Here is a 15,750-nt window from a genome sequence, read left to right on the forward strand (position 1 = left end):
CTTTAATCTATTCTATTTATATCTATTCATTATTATATTCATTATTATTCAACACATTTGAATTGTATTTTTTTTATTGTAAGCGTAGACACTTTCAAGTACCAGGTTAATTAATTGGCTATGTGCTAAATAATTTTTTAAATTTTTCTTTTCAGTTTTTATGCTTTATTCAGAACTGAAATGACCTATCAGGAAATTTACTTGATTACTACTTCATTTTCTTTCATGGAATGGTCCAGGGGGCGATAGAAGCTACGGATTTAATATAGGATCCAATGGGATCACTTGAGTTGGGGGGAGGGCGATGAGAGAAAAACAATTTGATGAAGGCGGCGATGGACTAAGAAGTTTGGGAAACTATGGTGTATATAGTATAGTATAACATATAGTACGATTTATCATATTTAATTTTTACGCTTGGCATTATCCGTAAAGTGATTAATTTAAGGAAATTTATCAAATTTACTAATGCCATTTGAGTACTATGCATAACTGCCAGTAAAAGTGATAAATTTAGAAAAATTTATCAAACTTTCAAAAATGCTCGGATGCATAATAACTGGTTATCATGTATAATGACTGCATTTGTCACATTTACCTTAATATATATATATATTTTTTAGCTTTCATTACTTAAACGGTTTCCCGTATAAAAAAGTTGACCGTAAAAACTCGGAATTATAACAGTATAAAAACTTATCAAATGGATTACATGGTTTCTAGTGAAAAAAGTTTTGGATTTGTTGGAAAACTTGCATAAAAATTCTAGACATAGAAAAAAAAAACACGAAAAAAAAAGTAATAGTAATAGCAGGCGAGAACAACACACAAAAATAAGACAAAATAAATATATATATATAAAAAAAAAAAAAAAAAACGAAACAGACCAGTGGTTGCAATGGAATTGTTTAATCGCAGCGATGTTTGTGCACGTTCACTTTATGTAAAATGCATCGGTTGGAGTGGGATTTTGTCGGAATTCGCGGAGGCACAAAAAAGAGAACGGACTTTTCGCAGATCAGCTTCGGCCATTAGATGCGTTTCGCACAAAAAATACACACACACAATAATAACAAAAAAAAAACAAGGTATATGTGTGCTTCTGGTACTGCGATTGGTGAACGTCGTCTCAAGTACAGAACACAACTACAGAGAAAGGGAGGATGAGAGACCCATTCGCAATGCACAACAATCGGCTCCATTAAGGAGCCGCTATCAATAAAAGATTCGATTCTCGGGGTGGTGTTTTTTTATTTTATTTTATTTTTTGGCGTGCGCGTGTTCCTCTTCAGTCTTTTTTGTGCATCACATACACACACAACACACTCTCTCACCTTTTATTTTTTTTTTTTTTGTACAGAGAAAAGCGTTCTGCATCCAAAGAGATTGGTACGACAGGGATGGGAAGAGGAAACCTAAAGATTTAGTTGGATAGGATTGGATATACGGGAGCGGGTGCGAAGTAGAAATGTGCGTTTGGTTGCCGTAAAGCTGTTTGGGTGAAAACAGAAGGTCGATCCGATGCAATGAGCACTAATCGGGACTAGTGGCTGCCGTTGCACTGAGACGTGGCCACGAGACGTTCGGGGACCCTTATTCCTATAACGAAATGCCATGGGATTCTCTGTATCACTTGCGGACTTTTACACTTATTTTCTGTTATTTTTCCCGTATCTGAAAACAGAGATTTTTTTGCCTGAAACTCTCGTCTCATCAATACAAAGGCAAATCCTTCAGGTAATCGTCAAAAAATATATCAGTATAACACCATTGAAAATTTTTATCGAGGTTTCCAAAATATTATCGGGGACGAACGTCTTGTGTTGCAGAGATGATGTTAATAATAATAAAAACAGAGATTTTCATCTAAATTTTTAAAAATCGCTCATTTCAAGAACGAATCTTTCAAATGGCATTCTTGACGCTCTAGGTCCAGTGTATATTTGAATACACAAGGCAAATAAATAGTCAAAAAGCTCATTATACCAATTTTCTTCGCTCAATCTTTTGGTATTTTAGAAAGTATATCTTAGTGTCATTTCAGTACAAAATGCAGCTAAATACAATACTTTTTTTATCTGGGAAGAGTTGAGTTTTTGTCAGTGTCATTTTTGAGAGATGCTGACACTTTACGTGTTCAGAAATTGATAAAATCACACCAAAAATTGAGGATATTCGAAATAAAAATCAAGGTAAAAACTATTCAACGTTTCGAAGTTTTTCATCTACTTGTAGATAACATTAAATTCGAGGCAAACTGTATATTTTACCCTTATATAATTAATCATTTTAGACAATTAAAAAAAATCTATTCTAATTATTTAAAATGTTGTGTTGATGTATTGTTTCAATTAAAAATATGTTAACAGCACCAATTTACATCCATTTTTTGTAAAAAAAATGCAATAAGTTTATATGGGGTGGACGATAAAGGGTTAAAAGAAAGTTGAGAAACAACAAATATTTCCTAAGATTTATAGGCTATAAAAAATCATTTATACATTCTTAATATCCATAGATGTGTTTAAATCTTCGGTTGCAAACAATACCTAAGAAGTTCAAAATAAAAATTAGTTGTAACGATTCGTTGGATACTTTCATTCGATGAAAGTATCCAACTATTTTTGTATCAATATTGTTCAATAATTACCATATTTCTTGGCTAATCTATCGAGATGTTAAATTTTTCACGACATACTTTTGGAGACTTATTGGTGATTATACCGAGAGAGGGGGGAGAGAGAGAGAGAGAGAGAGAGAGAGAGAGATGTGAGATGCAAATGATGATATGAATATTTTCATTTGTTTAATATACAGGGTGAATAAGTAACAGGGCGTAGGACATTTTACTGAAGAACCGTTGATCCTAGAGGCATACTTCCAATTAGAAAAAGTATTCAAATAACGTGTAGTACTCAGATATGCCATTCCTGTTGCAAGGGGTTGTATAGTTATTAAAATAAAAAAAGTAATTTTTTATACGACACCCTGTGTTCAAAAACCCAATTTGAAACTTTGATTTTTTCCAACAACCAAAAGAAAAACAGTGTTAAATACGGGTAAATCATTTTACCTGTATTTAAAATGCTGTTTTTCTCTCTAACTTTCCTCCGAATTCGAATATCTCAGTTAATATTGTACATAAAAACGTGAAAAAACGTTAAAAACGTTCTTTGTTGGCATCAGGAGAGACAGGGTAACAACTTTTTAATTGGGTTTTTGAGCACAGGGTATTCGTATAAAAAGTTTACATTTCTATTTTAATAACTATACAAAGCCCCTTGCAACACGAATAACTTATCTGGATAGTACACGTTATTTGGATACTTTTTCTAATTGGAAGTATGCCTCTAGGATCAACGGTTCTCCAGTAAAATGTCCTACGCCGTGTTACCTATGCTCTCTGCATATTTAAAAAAAATAAGTATTATTGAAATACCAACTAATTTAATTGTATTTCAACTTTTCAATGTTGTTTATGAATCTCTAGTAATAATTTTATGACCAATATTCGTTTACAAAATATAGAAAAACAGTAATTATATGAAAGTTGAGTTTTATTCTGGGAGATTTTAGATGACACTGAACAAGTTTTATTTCGATATATATAGTTTTGACTGCGGCGTTTACGCCGAGAAATATGGTACAATTATCAGTTCACACGAATTTTTATTACCGATTTAAATTAAGAATTAATACCTGGCATGAATGAAGAAAAAAACTGAACGTGACACACACACACAGCATAAATACGGTACATCTCGCATGAAAAGAGTACTTTGGAGATAAAATAAATGCTTTGCCACTTGACTACTGATAGTCTCACATGAATTCGCTGTAAAATTCATCATTATGACAATCATCCACTAAGGTATTACCAGAATACCAACGAATCCTATACGACTGCCTTATGTTAGCCTCATCCATCAATTCTTTTTGGAATGTTTCCAGCTTGGCAAGACTTCACGAGCGCTCGTTCTTCCTTTTCTTTTGCTGATAAGCAAGAGTATAATTGTTTAATTTATGGAAGTCTCAGACCATGTCGCCCACGCAACAACATGTGCATTAGATTCTCAAAGCACCAACCATCAAGAAACTGTATATTCAGTCACACCCGATCAAGTTTCTCTAACCCTAACTTAGGGAAGCGTCGCAGTCACTCTATTTGAGGTATGGAATCTATTAAAGCGAATATTCGCTTAGAAATTGCCAAAAAAATTATAAATCAGATATTTTGGGGTGGCAAATAGTAAAAGAAAAAACATTAAAGATTCAAAAGTTACGTAATATAAAAAAACGTTTAAATTTAACGTTTTTAACGTTTTTTGAAGCACGCGTGTAAGCTTCAACTAAATTTTCTTCATTTTCAGTTTAGATTTTCAAACTTCAATAGTGGCAAAACTATAGAAATTAGTAAAATATTATCCATTAGAAATATATTTATAACAATGATTGATTCTCTTGTTTCCTTAAAAGTTTTGTTAGCGGTACCGTCATTGGATTATGAACATTATAAAACAACAATCTCCAAACCGATATACGACTGAATGAGCATCGATAATGGATATCTATACACATACTCGTGCCATATAATGCGTAGCATTGGATCGAATCCAGTTTCTGTATTCTCTTTTTGTCATCTTATCCTCTAGTTTTATGTGAGTATGGTCATCAATACCGTTGTAGGAAAGTACACCGACCTACGGAACAAGCACTTTGGTTTGCTTTTTATTTTTAATCTCTTACTGTTATCATCAAGATGAACCTGTACTGTTACGGTGATTTTATCAGATATAAAAGCAGAAATATTTCGAGCACATAATGGTCACCACGAACAAACATTCTGACTCATCGATATAGTTCAGTCTTGGTTGCAGTATAATGTAGTTGAATAATATTTAAAAGAAAATTGCTATAAACTAAATAACCAGAATTTTCAAATTCGCAATTTATTTGCATATGATATTGTTCCTCTATGTGTTATATTCAGCATAACAACTACATTTCATGCAGGGATTTTCTGCCAGTTTTTTTACTAATTGTGTTATCAAGTCAGCAGATGTTTTTACATGATACTTTTTTTTTGGTAAATATATTTTGAGGTGCTTTTTTTTTATACATAATTTCGTGTGGTCAATCCCGACCTCTGAAATATTCAGTGATAAATCATACAGGACTGGAATTTTGGCCAAATGTGTCGTGTATACATTGGCTGTTGAGAAATCAATAAAAAATATTAAATTTCTGTATGTTTAATAACGATATTTCAACACATTATCGATTTAGTTAACGATATGAAACGTGTGTTATAAGATCTTTTAAAAGTATAATTTTTGACATTGTTTGTTGGGCGAATAGTTTCAAGAAGTGAATGTACTTTATTACAGTTTTGTAATATCATGCAACTGGGGTATGAATAGTGGATGAATCATAATAAACAATATATAAAAATAGTTTAATTCTTCCTCATGCCACACGTGCTAATTACCGGATAGGCAAAGTCATGTCGAATAAATAATTGAAAGATTGTATGGATCTTTGGACCACTGATAAATTTCGTTGAAAGTATAATTTGGTTTCGTTTTGCTCAGTTATAATGATAATATTTGCTGACGACAAGCTTCAACTTTCATTTAACCCTTTCCCCGACATAATTATTATCACTAACTAGCATTATAAATTGCTTTAGTAGAAATTGAATTCTTCGCAAAATCCCACATCTTCTATCATGAAGTAGTTTTTCTTCTGATTTCCAGCGGGTACTTGAGACTTCTCCATAAGACTGAATGTTCCTTCGAGAAGAAAGCTTAACGAAATCTTTGGGCTCATCCTTGACGAAATAGGAGACATTTAAACAGGCGAGATAGTTTGTCAATGCCGAAATACAAAGCATCGGTTCTAGCGAGATCTCCCGTCAATGACTGTGAGAGGGTTAAGAGACAGTTCACGTACACCTATACGACAGAAGTGCAGATAGGATCAGGTACAAAGTTTACCCAATAACCGCTAAAACTCGAGACATGACAACTCATTATCATGGAATACGTCACTTTCCCCCAAGTCCTGTACGATTATCACTGATTATGACATTAAAAAGAAAATGTAAAATACACTATACAAGGAGGAAAAAACACTACTACGCACGTACACAAAACTTTTTCTGCAAGGAAATTGATCTGCATTAAAACACGTGATGCATACTTTTAAATATGGGTATAATGTATACATATAATATAATATATACACATTGCATTCCATGAATTCTGCATGTAATTCTACCAACGGTGACGATCTGTTTCTTTCTCGTCAAAGTCACTCCAAAAAACAGTATCAGTTTAGCGTCACTGTTGCTTTCCTACACAAACATTCACGAACCATTAAAAAAAAAACTCGGTTGCATTTGATTCTCTTTCTTCTGTTGAATTCTTTCACATTTTCACATTCACAGTTTGCCGATGAAGAAAACACACAAATCGCACTTTTCACACGTTATTATTATTATTATTATTATTATTTAATATTTAATTATTGTCACAGAGTTAAAAGGTATTGGCAAACGGAAACGCAAAAGCTCGGAAGAAGTAATATGAAAAAATATTTGTCACGGGTCATAACGAACGAAGGATATTTTCTTCACGAAGACCTTTTTGTCAGATCAAGTTCTTCTTAAACACTGGATATGATTTCCGATTAGATTGTCAAAGAGGTGGTAATTCCGTTCAAAAAACTCGCTATATTTATATCTTTCATTTTATTTTCTTGCCGCATACAGATACGAACGTCACTAAACTGTACGCACGCAATCAATGTCAGATGAGGGCAAGTCGAGACGCTATGATAAGTAAAATCATCCAACGTTCATCTTTACCTATAAATAAATATTGTCAAAATCGAATATCAATTACTGAAATCAAAAAATTTTAAATCATCTAAAACTTTTTTGAATTTTTTTGCAGAGAATTCTCATACCGTATAAAATTATTGCATAATTTTAAAATGGTTTCTCTATCAGAATGATGCAATCATCAATTTTCTGTTCATACGCAATATTGATAACAATTTAACGACTCACTTATTACATTGTTATAATTTTACGTAATCACCTGAGCTTGCCGTCGAGCTAGAAGTTGCTATCTGTGCGACTTGTAATTCAGCTGTCTCGTGTCTACCTTCGAAAAAGACTTCTTCGCTACGTCGAACAATTGCTTTTGCAAGAGTCGATTCACAGCGAAGACGAAGCTCTCCTTGCCGTAGATGATGTTGCTGAACATGGAAGCGTAAACCCAAAACACGCCATGACTGCTGTGAGACTGGATCTCTCAGAGATGGATATTCCACTAGATGCATTCTAGGCACCTACGCAATAAAATAAAAAACAAACATACAGTCACAATTCGTCTCTCAATATAATGGGTATACAGCACTCCCCATTTATAAGTCCACTCAAATTTAATTGAGCCACCATTTTGATGAACCATGCTAAAAATTATATTTATCCTGCTCCTCCAAAAAGACTAGAAAAAAGGTGTTTTGGCAGTATTTTCCATACATCTTCAATTAAACAGGGTGTTTCAAAACTCGTGGCGCATACGTTAGAAGTTGATAGAGCACAATTAGACAAGCACAAATCGCCGTACAACCCATGCACAGAACTCAAGTGGTGAAGCGCTAGAAGGCGTTTTTCAGCGGATGCAATAAATACGCAGTTCACAGCAACCATTGTCATTTGTGCTGTCGATCACTGACAAGATGGATGCGTAAACGAACCGAGAGAACGAGGACATGCATTACATATACTTGGCTATAAAGTCAATGCAAGGGAAGGCCAAAAGTTCTACCAAGAACGTTTTCTGACAAGACACGTGCCAGAAGCGAAAACCTTTCAGCGATTACACTAACTGCGAAAGGCGCTCCTTTGCGAGTTGCATGCCAAGGCAAAGAACCTTTGGATTCAAGTTACTTATACTTTTCTTAAAGACCCTGAGACTTACAAAATAATGGTGTCCAAATGTAAGAGGCTTAATCGAGGAAACTGTAAGTACGCTTATATTCGCTTCCCATGTTTTGATGTTGCAGTTGTATTGGTAATAACGAAGTAACGGATTTTAAAAGCTACACCTAATTAAAATGAAAACAAAAAGGCAATTACAAATCATTAGAAAATTCAGAAGATAATCGAAATTATCTGCCTTGATTTGAATTCTAATTAATCCAATAAAACTAAATTCAACTAAATGATTCAACTGAAATAGATCCTAGACAAATTCTGTTAGTGGAAGTTACCTCATAAGCAAATGCAAAACTTCATATTTTAAATGCTTAAAAGGTAACGAAGCAAGCCAATAAATAAACAGATACTAATGGAAAATATTCGAAAGATAAATTTTGGAAAAAAATCAGTAAAATGGGAAGGTCAGCGATTGTGCAAACTACCGTAATTAACAAGGTAGCAAAGCGGGCTCACACTCGGTTCTGCAAGCTAATGACGTCACGCGTGACGTCAGCTGTTACCAACTCCAGCCAACACCATGAAACAGCCCTTGTTATAGGGCCCTGGTTGCATGCAGGATACAAACGTGCAAGGGAGTTGCTGAATAAAAAATGGTCCTTAAATTCATTGGTGTCCTTTTAATCTATTTGTCTTGTTTCTCATCATTTCATGACACAGCACGATCACCCTCTAGCGCTTAACCACTTGAATTCCGGACATGGGTTGTATGGTGATTTGTGCTAGTCTAGTTGTGTTCTATAACCCCGTAACGTATTCGCCATGAGTTTCGAAACACCCTGTTTACAAAAACTAGGGAAAATCATGTAAGTGTCCAACAAGACAACGCATTCATTGGCACAAACAGCATCACATCGTGGTTTGCTCTTCAAAAAAGTGGAGTTGGATTGTAGATACTAAACTGACTAGCATGCTAGCCTAACCTAAACTACATGGAAGATGTTTGGGGACTCGTTGAGCAAGTTATATGCAAATAAATTCAGTTTGTTGGAAAATTGAAGCAAGTAATAGAAGATATATGAAAAATTTTTAACAGGACCGATCTTGAAATTATTGTTGGGAATAGAATAAATACATTTTTTTTGCTATCATTTATTAAAACTATGGTCCCGTTATTTATTAATTTGGGTGAATCTATTGGAAAGTCTCTATGTCACTTTCTTTCATTTTTTTATTTATAAGTCAATGGAAGTTCATTGGAATGTTAATTATCCTATATAAGGGGTTTTCTTGAAAATATAAACTCACCCACATTTTATGGTTAGAGAAAACTAAAAATATCTGTCTGGGTTGGTACGCAGTGCCGTCTGAAGGCATGGACCCACCTGGGCACGGCCCGGGGGACCTCAAGAGAAAAGGGGCCTCACAAAAATGAGATCTGGTTAAAAATCCTGAGAATTTGCCTGGTAGGGCCTCAGAAAGATCACTTCGCCCGGGGGCCCATAATGCTCTTAAGACGGCCCTGTTGGTACGTCAAATTGAAATGCAGGTGTTGTTTTTGATTTCAAAAACCAAACATTAGAGCTCTTGTATTGAGTTCGAAAGTGGATTATTTGCCAACTCTGAAAGTCTTTGAGCGAAATAATGATTAAAATAATAATCATAAACTACAACTTCACTGTATTTTCGTAAAATTACTGAATGGAAAAGATTTCGCAAATACGAAAACGACTTGAAATCAAATTTCGAAATATCCATTGCATTATTTTTTCTTATGAAAATAGAAAAAAATGTTAGGCGTGGAGAGAGAAAGTTATCACATGTTGATCGTAGACCGGACTATCAACGTATTGTATTGTACTTGCCATGTACTTCCTCAATAATGCAGCTTTCATTGCGGTTTCTGTCATTTCGAACGAAACCTCCCATTGAGCTAAAGGATACGTGACTCATTTACTTTAACGCGGGGGGAAATCCATTAATCTTCACAAGCGTAAGTTAATCTGTCCGACTATCTATCGTCTATCATGTGAGAGTTCACTTCAGTCTACCTGATACTCCACTCTTTTCCAACAGCGTTCCACATGAAACTAATACGTTTACTCCAAAACGGTCATTCTGGTAATCTTAGGAAGAGTCATAAGTTTGAAGTATTCATCGATGATACATATGCACTAACATTAGCCGTAAATGTTCAGCGCACTTTATGGAGCATAGCATCAAAAGTTTAAATTTTTAATGAAATATAAGTCGTTTTTTAAAGTGGTTCTTTCTGTTAGGGCTACAACAAAAAAAATATAACATAATATATACACAGTCGAGTCATATTAGTGAGATCCCAAGCTTATATCCAGAAAAATAGTTTTGTGAGGTCCGAGCAGCAGTAAAATTGTCTGAAGTGGCATAATAAGATAATGAAGGTTGTTAAATATATCTAGATCCAAACAACTGTAACCCATTCAATAGCTGCTGAAAAGTGTGTAGAGGAAGAGCTATAGAGAGACCGATGGTGATCGTGTTTGTTCAAATGTGCTCGATTGGATTCAAGTCTGGAGAATTGGATGACCAAAAAAGTAATTAGAAATCTTGTTCATGCTCTCTCTACAATTTTCCAACATTTCGGAGTCACATAGAATGTCATATTGGTAGATCACATACGCCCATGAAAGACATACTTTTACTTATTTACACTATCTGCAAAGATGAATTCATAATCACAATGGTTGTGGTGAAAATGGCTTCCAGATGTATAAGACAATCTAGACCATGCCACAATGACAATTTTCAGCCAATATTGCTTCTATTACCAGTTTTGTGTTCTTTCAGCAATGATTATATATGCAATTTACTTCACTTCAGCAATAGGGTCTTGTTTTTCCCGGATGCAACAGTAGGCATCCATAACACGTAACATTGGATGCGATTCACATCCTACGTAAGACTACCCTAAGAAAGATACCACACAGCAAATTGAGGTTGTTTTTACCGGATCAACTTTTATTACCCCGAGTGCAGCGAGTATTCATTTGCTTTGGAGCACCATACACAAAAAGGTTCGATGCGCTGACATTTCAAATGAAATTCTGGTAGGCAATTGTCCCTTGAGAGATCATTTGCACAGCTGATTACTCAACTGTGAATGTTTCTGTCTGCATTTTACACTTTCTCAGTAGACGTTGTTTTGCGCATCAACGGCACTTGTTCCACTGTCTTTGCTTCAGTTTTTTTTTTATTCGAAGTGTTTTCATTTGTCTAGTTACTGGGCACTAGAACGACATGAGTACGCAAATGTTTCACAAACTGCCCAGAGTTTCAGTAATACTTTCTTTCTTTAAAGCCAAGCACAACTCCGGTCTATTATCATTAGCAATCTACTACCGAATGAGTTGTGCCGGAAATGTGCACCTAACAGTTTGAATGTGTATTTGGGACTGTGGGTGAATTTTTAGTGCTGGCATCTAATTTTTGAAACTATGAGCAAAGAGTAATGATTGAATATTTGTAGCATTATAGGCCGGTTGCACTCTGCGGTGAGACTTTTAAACTGGGCGATCAGCTTGCGATCGCATTTTGAAGTTGTGAAACCATAGAAAACCAACTTCGGGAGTTCAAATCAACTACAACGAAATTTTTTCATATCTTGATTGGAATTGCCTACAGGCTAATGTTAAACTCCTTCCGATGAAACGATATCCTTTAATACGATAAATTCCTCGGTAACGATACTTTTCGAAGAGATTCTGCAACTGCTACAAAGATTTTTTATATTTTGATCAAAATCACCTTCATTATATGTGTAAATTCATCACCGATTTTTGTTCTTTCGAGAGTGCTAAATAACATCGGTATTTTGCACTGTCCACCCTCTAAGTGTTAATGAAGTTTCCATGAAGCTACTTTCTGTGCAATACACACTTCGTTAAATCACTTCAAAGTGTAAGACAACAAACCGGATTTTATTAATGAACTTTTCAATTAAAATGTTGCGAAAAAATACTTACAAAAACATTTTACGGCTGTACTGACAACACCAATTCAGAAGAGACGCCAACAGAAGTGTTAATTTTTGCGGCAACTGATGATAATGCTACCTCTTGGTTTAACGATAATTCTTTTACAACAGACATGCTCAACACATGGCCCGTTACCTCAAACAGAATTTCATAAAAATGAACTGAATGATGTTTTGTACTAGTATTGTTTGGTCTTTTTTTATGTGTTAGGGTGATCACAAACAGAGGTTACCCAACATTGGGGGAGAGGCTTTATTGTAGCTTCCCCTACGAACAAGCCCCAATGTTGCCCGAATATTTCAGTGGCTCTGTAGTTAATATTGCTTCATCCATCGTACGTAAATTCCCACGTAAAGAAACGATGGTGGTTTTGGTTTAAATTTTTCACTATGTAATATAAAATGTAAAAAAGCATTCAAAGTCATAAAAAATTTTTTCATCAAGTTTTTCTGAAGTAATAATTCACTTCGTCCAATTTCTTTCAGCAAAAATGAATAACGTTAAATTAAGTTTTTAATACCAAAAAACCCGTTTTTATCCCTATTTTCTCACTTCAAAGTAAAAGCGAATACTTGATAAATGTTTGTTATGTACTTATGAACTGTACTGTTTTAAAAAATTTATTACAGAAAAAGGAAGTCCAAGAATAAAAATATTGCACAAATTCGAAGATAAACTTTATAATGACTTACTTAATTGCAGGAAACATAAAATAATGTATACTGTACAGCAGTGTTTTTCAACGGACCCTGTGGGTTCATGGGATTATTTTCACATTTACTATTACTACTCATCATTGCATGAAGGACACGTTTAGTGTTGTCAAATTGTAATTTATTATGATACGCAATTTTTATAATATGCTTCAATATTTTATGATAGGCAATACAGGGAGTCTGCGGTGCCTTGACCTTCCCTAAAGGGGATCCACTACATTAAAAAAGTTGGGAAATACTGCTGTACGCCTACATTACAAAAATACATTCATTTTCAAAATGAACAAAACAAACCTTCTTACAAAAATTATTTGAACTTATTTTACTCTCTCTCTCTCTGTTCAAAGGTAATATTTTAATTCATAAATGAATTATTGTTTTTAAACTAGCCGGATAGTACGGAGATCGGATAGTCGAGAGCCAGATAGTCTAGAGTCTACTGTACTTATTTATATTTACGCACTTATGTCTATGTTTTCAAACTACGACGCTTCTTTGGTGAACTGTTCGCTAGATAAAATTCATCGAACGTCGTTCTGGTACACCACACAGACGCGCTATAAGTATCGAAAGCAATGGCAATCTAGCGAAGGAGCCGTAAGTTGTCTGGAAGGCAACAACAACCGTTTTTCCTCAAAGGTACAGAACTTCTTGTGAGGTACTCGCTTTCCCCCCATGGTGGTAGGTCACTCTAATAAAGCTAATTACATCATTATTCAAGTCCCTACGAGTGGTGCGGAGTATTCGATCAACGTTTACCGTCTTTGCTTTTTCGAGTACAGCGTGTACCAATCGATCGGTCCATCGATCGCACGAAAAGGGGCATCTGCTTGGCGTGCTTTTTGGTAGTCTCTTGTTTTTACTATCGTTTCCATCTTTTATATATGTTTCATTATTTTTTTTTATGTTTCGTCTTCTTTTTGGTCGTTGACAAGACGCACCTGCTCGTCTTTTCTGTTCAGAAAACTTGCTCGGAAAGAACACAGTTTGACGAACTTTTTGCTTCTATTATCTCTTCTCTATTCATTTCAGAACAAGATTTAACGACGCCATATCAACGTTTAAGACAAAATTACTTTAGTCGTCGTCGTCTTGTGTCATTGTAAATAATTACGACCTTTTTCCTATCACTATATAGCTTCTAATAAACAGAGTTTGGATCTAATGTTTTTTTTTGCTCGACATTTTTTTTTTTTTTTTTTTGGAGCTTCTCAATACCCGTCACTCAATAGTATTTTTTAAAGGAAAAACCTTTTTAGCATTCCTAATAGCGGTGGAAATTAAGAAATTTCCCTTGGACAAACACAGTAGGAACTGTAGTACACCAGTAGTAGTACTGTGACTAGGCCTGCTAAATCCAGTGGTCACTCACGAACGCGATAAAGAAAACAATTTCAACGTTGGCTGAGAACTCCAAGCAGATATTACTTTCATACTAAGCTCATCAAACAAAGTACAAGTAAAAAAAATTCACTCGTCTATTTATCACATCTATCATTTATTTTTAGTAAGTATATATTTATTAACTGAAACATACCACACAGTCAAATCTTTGAGGTACGGACGCCTGCTTCATATGGAATCCTGCGCCACCAAAACTGAACACTCTCTTCAGATTTAAGTCCTCTAATACTTAAGCATTTGTATGAAAACCCTGTTTTCTACTGCATCTTTTTTCATTGAACTTGAGCTATCGTTTTTTAATGATGGTTTTTACTTTTTTTTCTTGCTCCATACTCTTTCCAACTTGACAGAGTGCTCGGTAGAACTATCAATATAATTTTCAAAATTTCATTCTCATCGTCTCAAACTTAGTGAGCTTTTGAGAAGTTGTCTTCTCCGACAGTGATTCCAAAGATATTGATGGTTTAAAATTTGCATACTTTATGTTTCTGAGCATTTTCCACTCGGAATATGATTTTTCTGTAGAGAGACCAAATAATTGACGCATTTCTTTCAGCTCACTGTCTCCATACTGTTGCAAAAATTCGTCTGACTGAGGGGAACATGACGGTATCTAATTTTTGAGCCATACGATCACATGGGCCATCTTCTCCACAAAATCTTTTTCCTATTTTTTCCATCTGCCAAATATCTTAATCCGTGAAATGATTCATTCTCATCTCTCAAATGTCTAACCACCACGTGGCGAGTCGATACTGTTAATTTTGCCTTTTAATTCCTATAAGTATAAACGTATACTTGGATAAAGACGTTATCGTAATTTTTCGATGAAGTACCACGGCGTTTACGTGTTTAAAAATTATATTTTGGCTTATAAGGCGTTTATGCGCACGTTTTGTTACCCGAATATGTATTTCCCAAAATTTATTTATGGGCAACTAACTGCATTATTAGCCAAGTTGATACTATCATACCAAAAAGAAAGTGATTGTGAGCTATGAAGTTTAAGTCGGAGGTGATTTTATTCATCTAGATACATAATACTAGCTAATTCGCAAAATAATGTAAGCTAAAGTGAATAATTAATTGGTTTATAATTATAATTATGCAATTATTTTTTAATTAAAATCTCCTCTTACAATCTCGATGTGAATTTGATGGTGTGTTGATTGCTACTTGAAGACTAAGTACAGTATAGCAGAGATGAAAAATCTTTGTCACTTCTATGCCTAGCAATACCAAGTTTTGTCAGATGCCTATCTCTCTGGCATTAACACCTATTTGCTTTTAATGGGGCTGAGGGGATTTTCTGATAAGAATTAATGCTAAGAATTGAAATTTTCGTAAAGAACAATTCCTTTGAAATATATAATATATAAGTATAAAATATCAAGGTTTTACAGAATGTAGCCTCCAATATTCAAGGACAAATATAAAACAATATCGAGATTGGCATTTCCGGAAGGAAAAACTCAAAAAAGGCATTTTTACAAAGAAGTTTAAAAATAGGCAAAAAAAGGTGTTTATGACATTTTGCCTGAACTTCGGGGCTGTAATCATGACAATAAAATATTTAGGAAGAGCTTAGACACGAAATTTCATACTTTCAATGCCACTAATGTTTGACATATCACGCAGGAAACAAGACCCCCAAAAAGCCAAGGAAATT

The 15,750-nt window shown here is 34.6% G+C and overlaps 1 protein-coding gene across 1 annotated transcript in view; it reads right to left on the reverse strand.

Moving 5' to 3' along the window:
* Nucleotides 1-4,482: 4,482 nt before the first annotated feature.
* The window catches only part of LOC149085177 (uncharacterized), a 79,309-nt gene continuing 68,041 nt past the window's right edge, over nucleotides 4,483-15,750 (reverse strand). Inside the window, exons 7-8 of the mRNA XM_089233038.1 lie at nucleotides 7,104-7,356; nucleotides 4,483-6,868 (exon numbers count right to left, since the gene is read on the reverse strand). Coding sequence (XP_089089164.1) covers nucleotides 6,810-6,868; nucleotides 7,104-7,356 — 312 coding nt within the window. The 3' untranslated portion in view covers nucleotides 4,483-6,809. The remainder of the gene's footprint in view (nucleotides 6,869-7,103; nucleotides 7,357-15,750) is intronic.

This window comes from Pholcus phalangioides, unplaced genomic scaffold (genome assembly GCF_987345545.1).
Source record: "Pholcus phalangioides strain wild (caught in Gottingen) unplaced genomic scaffold, Ppha-v1.0 ptg000007l_1, whole genome shotgun sequence".
NCBI lineage: Eukaryota > Metazoa > Arthropoda > Arachnida > Araneae > Pholcidae > Pholcus > Pholcus phalangioides.